The following is a 9495-nucleotide window of genomic DNA, read 5'->3' on the forward strand; positions in this document are numbered from 1 at the left end:
AGGAGAGGGCAGGGGAAAGCCGGAGCGTCGCGCCGCCACGGGGCACTCAAACTTAGCAGAGTCGCGGCGGCCGTACTCGACGCGCTCATTCCGCCAGTACTCGAGAGGCTGGATGCGGTTGCGCTTCGAGCGGCGCGCGCCCTGCGAGGCTGGGTCCACGACGAGGCCGGTCCGCGCCGCGACTTCGCCTGGCGAGCAGAGGCGAGGGGGGGAGATGGGAGGGAGATGGGCGTTCGATGGAAAAGGCCCCGCCGGTGTGCGTGTCTGTGCGTTTGTGCGTGGAAGCGGTGTGTGTGTGTGTGGGCAGGAGGGAGCTGCTCCCCTCTCCGCACCTTCGAGGCGGCCGATCCGGTCGAGCGACGTCTTCCGCTTGCGACCCGCCCGCGGCTTCGGCGCGGCTGGCTGCGGCGGCTGCTCGAACTTTTCCTCGATGTTTTGCCGCACGAGCTCGTCAAGTGTCGGTCCGCCGTCGGGCTGCCGTTAGGGTTGGGGCTCGGGTTAGTCGATGGTGGGGCCCCGGTGGTGCCGCAGGCTGCAGGCGGGCGGGCGTCGCGCCGCGGTGTGCTGCTGGCACAAGGCTGCTGGCTGGCGCGCTGCGATGGGAGAGGCCGATCGGGCGGGCAGAGACGGCAGCGGGGGGCGGTGTGGGGAGCGGCTAGTGTGCCCCTCGCCTCCTGTGTCTCGTCGCCGCCGCCGTCGCTCCCGTCGAGAGACTCGTTGTCGTCGAACGCAGCGGGTGAGCCCGCGTCCGAGCAGCCGTCCGTCTCCATCGGCGCCGCCTCGTCTGCGCCGCACGACGCGCCTCCCGCCGCAGCCTCGAGCAAGCCCGGCGCGATGGGAGAGGTGCCCATCGAGCGGCGCTGCCGCTCCTCCTCCTCCGCCGCAGAGAGGGGGGACGTGCCCATCGAGCGGCGCAGCGCGGCCGCCTCCTCCGCCTCGCCAACCTCGACCGGCGGCGGAGCCTCTCCTGCGTCCCCGGCTGCCGACGCCGACTCCTCCTCCGCCGCTGCGCCCTCCGCCGCCTCCGTGAACGGTGGCGGGCCTTGCGAGGGGCCGCTCGGCGGCCCACACTCGTCGTCGCCCAGCGCCATCATCGGAAGCGGCGCCGGCTCCTCGCAGCCTGAATCCGGCGGGGGCGGCGACGCCCCGCCCGCCGCCTTTTCCGAGACAGGAGCGGGCGTCCGCATGACCTTGTTGGAGCGGCGGAAGGGAGTGGGCGCGAGCTGCGGGTCGAAGGCGGAAGGCGCCGCCTGGGGGTCCTCCGCCGCAGAGGAGCATCCCGCTGCGCCGGCGGCGGCCGGCGGCGGCTGCTGCTGCCGCAGCGCTGCCGACGCCTCGAGCAGCGGGCCGCGCGACTGCGTGAGGACGCCGAGCAAGTCGATGGTGAAGTCGCGCGGCGTCGTCTGCCGACCGCTGCCCGCCTTGCGCGGCTGGCGCTCGTTCCGCCGGACGCGGATCATCGCGGTGCTCGTGCTGGCCATCGTGGTTCAAGCAGCAGCTCCAGGAAAACAAGAAAAACGCGCGAAGCACCGCCATTCTGTGAATCGGGAGGGATCGCACACGGCAGGGGTGGCGGGACGGTTGTGGAGCGAAGTGGCGGTAGCCAGCCTCAAACATCGATGGGATAATAAGATGAGATTACCAGACGAGAACGGGGGGAAGGATAGGCGGGCGACATTCGACGACGTCGGGGATCACAATGTGACGACCAAAACGATCTTGGGGGCCAGGGTGAGACAACAGGTCGGGGTGCCACATGGGGCGCACCACAGGCGTATTTTAGAGGGGGAAAAGAAGCGGGGAATGAGGGGCCCCGCCACGAGAAGTGCGTTCTGGGGATGCAGAGCGTGCAAAGCGGCTAGGGATGAGGCCACAAAAGAGGCGCGCGAGGCGAGGAGGAGACGCGGGGAGCTGAAAGACTGGGACGACTGGAAACAAGAAGACAGTGAGCCACCACAGGCGTCGTTGGCGCACATACTGAGCGGCAACTGCGTTGGAAATAAGGAAGAGGCGCGTCACTTCATGCGGAAGCTCGACAAACACACAGCGAGGGCGACAGCAAGAGTTGAACGGGAGGCGCCGGACTCAAAAGACACCGCCACATTCCTGAGACGAGCGAGGGCAGCCTCCTTAAAAGCGAAAGGGTCTAGATTTGGAGCGCTCGCCGAAGAGGAGTACGACAAAATAGCGCCCGTGATTGCCTGCACGCTACCCGCACTCACGGACTCCATACCCGAAAGAAAGAGAAGGGAGCTCGCGGGAGAGGTGACGAGTGAACTACAGGTAGTGGGGAAGGCAGCCTCGATTGCCATACAGACATGGGTGCGAAACAACGACAAGACCAAGGCACGGGCAGAGGAACGAGAGAAGAATATAGGGTGGATAAAGCGCCTGTTCACGGCATGGAGGGTGAGCCACACCGAACGTACCGAGCGAAGAGCCGAACGGAAGGAGGACGGGGAAGATGACTCCGAGGAGGACGAACCAGTGGAAATTCAGTTGTCAGATGTCACGATGCATCCGAAGGGGACCCCAGCGCCGGCATCATCCGTAGAGGCACGAGTCTTCGAAGAGAGAGTGGACCTGAGCAACAACATGACCTGTAGGCAAATGATCGGAGTGGGAGTCAGAAATGTGGTCCTTGCGCGAGGGGAGCTCGATAGACTCGAGGGGCCAGGATATGCAGCAAGGAGGGCGGAGCTGCGCCGAAAGGCGAAAGAAGCCGAGAGAACAAGGGAACGGCAGGCGGCGGCGGCGCAGGACGAGGCGGAAGAGAATGACGCGACGGAGGAAGTGACAAGGGAGAGAACGACGAGAATGGGACGGCCGCGAGGTGGCATGAAGGTTGCAGCGAGAATCGGCGAGAGACTGCGAAAAGAGATAGGAAGAGGCAGACTCCCTAGGGTGGGCGACGGCTAGCGCATCACACTCCTCTCCTTAAAATCCCTGTGTGGTGGCGGCGTGCCGTCCTCCCATCCCTCCCTTGGGTTGTCTGTTTTCTTTCTTTCTTTCTTTGAATCGGGAGGATGTAGCGATGTAGAGCACTAAAAGGAGAGCAGGGAAGACGCGGTTGCACACAAAGCAAACAGTCGGGAAGGACTTCGGCCCGACGGATGGCGTCTCACGACTGTTCACACACACTCTCTCCACAGGGGACAAGTCTCCTCTGTCTGGGACCGGAGAGGTGTGAAAGCTCCTGAGTCGCCTTATCTCTCACACTCCCCCATTGTCTGCAGAGACAACAAAGGTAAGGCGTCGCGCTGATCACAGTCGCCCGGGTGGGACACTCACTTTAAGCCGCAGCACATGCACTGCGGGCTGGCGAGCAGGCGAGCAGACGTGCCGTCGCTGCTGCCGTCGGTGCACCACCACCTGCGCATGAGTGGCTCGCATTTCCATGCCAGCGCCGATGTGCTCTTCCGACATGTTGGACTGAACACGGCGCTTCGCAGAGAATTCCTCCCCGAGCGCTCCAATTCGGCGCATCGAAGCACTCGCGCGTCCGGTCGGGGTGCGCCGGGCCCGGCGGGGCGGTTGGCACTAGGCGGTCGTTCTGGCTCGCGATGTACAGAGGCGTGGCGCCGCTCATCTCCGCTTGGTTGAGCGCCGCGCCAGCCTCGAGGTGCAGCCGGACGCACTCGAGGTGGTTGTCCTGGCTCGCGATGTACAGAGGCGTGGCGCCGCTCATCTCCGCTTGGTTGAGCGCCGCGCCAGCCTCGAGAAGCAGCCGGACGCACCCGAGGTTGTTGTTCTGACACGCGATGTACAGCGGCGTGGTGCCGTCGTCACTGGCTTGGTCGGTCGCCGCGCCAGCCTTCAAGAGCAGCTGGGCGCACTCGAGGTGGCCGTTGTGGCACGCTATGAACAGCGGCGTGGTGCCGTCATCCTTGGCTGGGCTGACCGCCGCGCCGGCGCCCTTGTCGTGCCAGTGTGCTGTGAGAGAGGCTTGTATCTTAAGAATTCTAGCACGCGCCAGTTCGCACCTGTGTCGCCTGTCTGCTGCGAGAGAGAGTTCTTTTGTTTAAATTCTTTCTCCATCCGCCTCGCCCTGCCTTTTCGTATCGTGCCGTTCGCCCTCCATTCGGTGACCTCCATGGCTGTCCGCCTCCTTTTGGGTGGCGCTCTCGATACTGGGGGCGTGGGGGTGAGTGCCGAGGGGGACCGGGAGGCGGTAAGTCGTCGTCGCCCGGCACTGCTTGCAGCACCATGGCGAGGGCGCTAAGAGGTTCCTCTTTTCCGCGCCCCCCCCGCAAGGCGCGCGATACACACGAGTGACTGTGAGGCGCGCGCGCGCGGTGCTGCTGCTAGCTGGAGCGTGGACTGGAGGCATACGGTACTCTGTCAATTGACAGGCCTTTTTACGTACATGCCACCACTCCTTGTGAGCGCACAGCTCGACCGCGACACTGCTCACTGCACACTGGACCGCCGCGAGGGCGAGCGGCGCCGGACTCAACAGGCCATACTGGGTCTGAGGTACTCTGAGCGAATCACCACGCCGGCTGCCCGTCGCCGCGCTTGGGCCCCGTCCCCGGGATGTAGGGCCGCGCCGTCGTCGCGCCCGCCGCCCGCTCGTCGCCGAGTACGCCGAGCGTCAGAAACACCACGCGGACGCAGTTTGCGAGCACGGCGGCCCTGAGCGGCGTGCGCTGCGGGTCGGCGCCGACGAGGTCGTCCACCGAGAGGTCGCCGAGCGCGGCGCCCCCGCCAACCTTTCTCCGCACCTCCTCCACCAGGGGAGAGTACTCGTCGCGCGCGCTCGCGTCGACGCTGGTAGCGGCAAGCAGCGCCTCCCCGCCGTCCCCGCCGTCCCCGCCGTCCCCGCCGTCCCCGCCGTCCCCGCCGGGCGGCGCGGCTGCCCCCTCCGCCTCGAGGGTAAGGTAGACGAGGGAGAGCCACAGCGTCCGCAGCTCCGCCTCCTCCGGCAGCAGCGGCCGGCCCGCGGTCGAGTGCTCCGCTTCGCACGCCGCGACCGCGGAGCCCAGCGCAGGCAGCGGCACCCCGAGCCGGTAGCCGCCCACAGCAGACGCGATGAAGAGCTTAAGTGTGGTGACGTCGCCGCGCGCCGCGTCCATGCAGGCACGGACAAAGGTGGCCTCGACGAGCTCGGCGACCTTTGACAGGGTGAGCGGAGCCGGAGGCGGAGTGCCCTCTGCTGCCACCGCCAAGCGGACAGACGGGGTGCAGAATAGCGTGGGTGAGGCGAGGCGAGTGACCGCGTCGCAGCGAGACCAGCAGCCCGAGAGCGGGGAGGAGAGGGCCGCCGAGAGGGCCGCCTGCGCTAGTAGACCAGCGGCCATTTTCCGCGAAAAGAATTCTGAATATTCAAACTCCTTGCTTCGGGGACACACGATTCCAGAAATGGTGGTGTCCCCGTTCCTCGCTCGCCCGGGCGGAGGGCATGGCCGCGGAGGAGTCGAGTACACGCTTGCCAGGCCTTCCTCAGACAGCCTCTCGGGCAGACTGAGGGTCGGCTTTGCGTGGCGTGGCCCGTACGCTGCGCTGCGCAAAGCTGCGTATGCGGAGGGAGCATCTGGTGCTTCCACCGGGAAGTGCGCACCTCCTGCAGCTGGTGGAAGGCCGTGCCGCCGCTCGCCTGCTCCGTGGACAGGGCGGGGAGGCGGCGCCGCAGCGCCGCAGCATCCGCTGCACGCCGGTGCAGCACTCTGCTGCCTGGTGGGCAGCATGCTGGTGCTGTGCGCGGTGTTTGCGAGGCGGCTTTGGCGCTGTACTGCCAGCCGAGGCGAGTGGCGCGAGGCACGCGCGGCGCCGCGCGTGGCCCGGACGGAGCCAGAGAGCGCGCTCGATGAGCCAGCCGGCGCGGCGCGAGCGCCGTGCAAGCTGGCACATCGTCTGCATGCTGCCGTCAATTCTCTGGTCGACGGCGGTCAATCTCACGATTGTCGATCAAAACCGGCGGGCTTTGTGACGCCGTTTACGCAATCGTTTTTTTGGCTTCGCTTTCTCTTTTGCTTTTTGTTAGACAGATAGCCAGTTAGTTCTTTAACCCCTCAGCGAGGCCACGCCAAAATTGAGGCGCGCCGTCACCATCGGAGCGACTGCCTCCCACGCATTCGTACCCAAGCCGTACCGCTCGACCGAGCTGAGGGCGTTGTAGCCGACATCCGTTCCGCCCACCGCATACAACCTGCCGTCCAGCACCGCCACGGCGAGCTTATACCGCGTCTCTGCCATCGGCGCCACCGCTTCCCACGCGTTCGCAGCCGGGTCGTACCGCTCCACCGAGCTGAGGTGGCCATTGCCCGCGCACCCGCCAACAGCGTACAGCTTGCCGTCGAGCACCGCCACGCCGAAACCTGCCCGCCGCACCGCCATCGGCGCCACAGCCTCCCATGCATCCAGCGCGGGGTCGTAACGCTCGACCGAGGTGAGGTAGCCGGCGTTGAAGCCTCCCACAGCGTACAGCTTGCCGTCGAGCACCGCCACGGCGTGTTCCTGCCGCGCCGAATCCATCGTCGCCACCGCCTCCCACGCATTCGTCGCCGGGTCGTACCGCTCCACCGAGCTGAGGTCGCCGTGGTTGAAGCCGCCCACAGCGTACAGCTTGCCGTCGAGCACCGCCACGGCGTGTTCCTGCCGCGCCGTCGCCATCGGCGCCACAGAGCCTCCCACGACTTCGTAGCAAAGTCGTACCGCTCCACCAGGTTGGAAGTTGCGAGGTCAGCCTCATCCTCGCCATCAGCCTCACTCTGGCCGCCCACCGCGTACAGCTTGCCGTCGAGCACCGCCATGCCGACATACCTTCGTGCCGTTGGCATCGGCGCCACAGCCTCCTCCTCCCACTCGTTTGTGGACGGGTCGTACCGCTCCAGCGAGTTGACAACCTCGTCGTCGCTGCCTTCGCCGCCGATTACGACCACGCGCGGCCTCTCGCGCTTCTTCAGCGTCTCCTTCCAGCCGCGGCGCCACGCGCGGCACGTCCCCTTGACGGCGTGCTCCGTGGTCGGCAGCTGGGCGAGGATGTGCGGGGCGAGGTCCGGCGAGAGGAGGACCTCGGAGAACACCCACTCGGGCTGCTCCACGAGCCGTGCGGCGTGCTCCTCCGCCACGGCCCACGCGCAGCGCGGCGTCGCTCGTCTGGGGGGGCGACCCCCCCATCTTTGTTTACCGATGCGTCCTAGAATGCAAAAACGCATTCTAGGACGCACTTTTCATCTCAAAGATACCATGTGTCTCGGGTACACAGGGCATTCTAGGATGCGATGGCTGTCCTGGAGATAGCCGCGCCGTGTCTTTTGTTACGCGTTCCATCTTAGACGCCACAAGCATCTATAGATGCACAGCTGTTCTGAGATGGCACTTGCATACTAGATCACATTTTACTATACTTGGACAGGGAAGCGTCTCAGGAGACACCGTGTGTCGGGTGCACCGGGCACCGAGGGGGGAGCAGGGAGCCAGGGAGCACGAAAAGGCGGTGTGATCTCTCGGCACCCCCTGGGGGCCCTGCCTTGAGTGCTCGTGTGAGGTCTCTCCTCGCGGCCTGCCCCTCCTGGAGAACCAGGTTCTCAGCACCGCGCATGCATCTGCTCGCGCCACGAGCTCTGGGCGCAAAGACCAAAGTTGCATGCACTGCTTACGACGATCCGACGGCGACGCCGCCTCCCCCCCCCACCAACCAGTTTGCGCGGCAGGTAGCGGGGCCAGTTCGAGGCTGAGGGCGTGGGCGTGCGCCTAGACACGGAAGACAGCGTACTTCCGAGAGTCGGCCAGCCGCGCGGTTTTTCTTGTTTGACTTGGCGATTTGAGGGACCGGGCATCCCGACTCGCTCCTCGCTCCTCGCTCGGTGAGCTGTCGCCCACCAGCGCGCGGCGACCGCGCGCACACCGTGCCCGCCGGCTCGCCGCCCTCCTCACCACCCGTCGGCGCTGTCCGCAGGCATGTGAGTCAGAACGGCGACCGCGCAGCGCGCACGGGTGTCTTGCTCGCCACCACCCTCTCGCCCCCGCTCCGTGACCGCCGCCGCCCGCGCCACCGCCGCCGCCAACACCGCCTCGCGCCTCGCGCCTCGCTCTCGCCGCCCCCGCCGCCCGCCCTCGACCTCGCGACGGCGTCCTTCTGGGGATCTGCGGGTGGCTTGCCCGCCTCGCCGCCGCCCCCACAGCGTGACCGCTTCCGCCGCCCCCACAGCGTGACCGCTTCCGCTCGATCGGTGAGCCGTCGCCCACCACGCGCGCTCTCACGGCGACCGCGGGCCGCTCATCGCCTCCGCCACGTCGCAGGTGTTTGATCTGGGCAGGAAGCGGCGCTGGTGACGGCAACCGGCAGCCACGTGCACGGAGTGCTAAGCGAGGTGCCTGTGTCCAAGTCTGAGTAGCCCGTGGCCGTGAGTGGCGTCAGGGGCAGTGTTCTGTGACTGTGTCCTGTGCGTGCTGTTCAGTGTGAGTCGGTGCAGCGGTGGGCCTGCTGCCGCTGCCACACGTGAGAGCCGCTGTCCGTGCCCCAGCACGTTGCGCGGAGAGGCTATAGGGCGCCCACCCACGAGTGCTCGGGTGGGCGCGCCGCGGCTGTGCGAGTAGTAGCGCAGCAGCCGCGGCGCACAGCCGGGGGCACGGCCCGCCGCGCAGCGCTCGCCACACCGACTTTTCGTTTTCTTTTTTGTTTTTATACGTGCGTGTATTTCTTGAGATCCACACGCTGTTCAAAATATGCGCGCGTCTTCTGAGACACGCGCTGTTCACAGTATGCACGGCGCGTCTTTTGAGACAGCAACGCCAATCGGAGATGCCGCGAGCAATTCGGGATGCGCGGAGCAACTAATATAGACTCGCGCATCTTAGGATGCTCGAGCATACCGAGGACAGCGAGCGTCTAAGTAGGAGGCCTACTAGACGCACTCTAATCCAGAGACGCATTCGGTAAACAAAGATGGGGGGGTCGCCCCCCCAGACGGCTCGCGCCCGCCTGCGCCTCGATGATGGCGCACAGCTGCGCTGGCGAGAGGCCCGCGACGCGGGCGCCGATGCGGTGGGAGGCCATCGGCGCCACCAGTGGATTTTTCTTTTTTCAGACCACAAAGGGCCCCAAAACAACCGTGTGTGTGTGTGTGTGTGTGTGTCACTCACGCCCCAAAACAACCTCCTCACTTGAGCTCGACGAGGTACTCTCTCATCGGCAGGTCGTCGTACCCGTTGACGCCGCCGTGGGCAAAGGCCGGGTCCGCGCCCGCGCCGTCGGGGATGTCGAACCAGCTCACGTCGCCATCCTCGTTGACCGAGTCGAAGAGGCCGGGCGAGCCGTCGTGGTGCGAGCCTGTCCACAGCTACAGGCGTGAAGCAGACGCCATCCCCTGACTAGGCCGGCCGCGATGGTGCGGGCGCCGAGCAGCCGCCCCTTGGCAACGTAGACAAAGGCGTAGTCGAGGACGTGGTGGTGGGGCTCGCCCGCGTCTCCGCCGCCGGGCGGCAGATAAAAGTCCCACGCGCGGCAGTACTCATTCTCAAAGAGCAGGTCCGTCCGACGCAGGTCGTGTA

General features: G+C 66.2%; 2 protein-coding genes across 2 annotated transcripts in view; both read right to left on the reverse strand.

The window, feature by feature from the left end:
* The window catches only part of EMIHUDRAFT_316961 (hypothetical protein), a gene marked incomplete at both ends in the record, with an annotated part of 1189 nt that extends 338 nt beyond the window's left edge, over positions 1-851 (reverse strand). Inside the window, 4 exons of the mRNA XM_005763855.1 lie at positions 40-188; positions 333-474; positions 575-593; positions 715-851. Coding sequence (XP_005763912.1) covers positions 40-188; positions 333-474; positions 575-593; positions 715-851 — 447 coding nt within the window. The remainder of the gene's footprint in view (positions 1-39; positions 189-332; positions 475-574; positions 594-714) is intronic.
* Positions 852-4490: 3639 nt separating this feature from the next.
* Positions 4491-7176, reverse strand: EMIHUDRAFT_247911 (hypothetical protein; the record flags this gene model as incomplete). Its single annotated transcript, XM_005763856.1, has 6 exons — positions 4491-4727; positions 4887-5276; positions 5561-5673; positions 5915-5972; positions 6882-7093; positions 7170-7176. 6 exons carry the CDS (start codon positions 7174-7176, stop codon positions 4491-4493), a joined length of 1017 nt encoding a protein of 338 aa, XP_005763913.1.
* Positions 7177-9495: the final 2319 nt, after the last annotated feature.

The sequence above is a fragment of the Emiliania huxleyi genome (genome assembly GCF_000372725.1).
Source record: "Emiliania huxleyi CCMP1516 unplaced genomic scaffold EMIHUscaffold_615, whole genome shotgun sequence".
Classification (NCBI taxonomy): domain Eukaryota; phylum Haptophyta; order Isochrysidales; family Noelaerhabdaceae; genus Emiliania; species Emiliania huxleyi.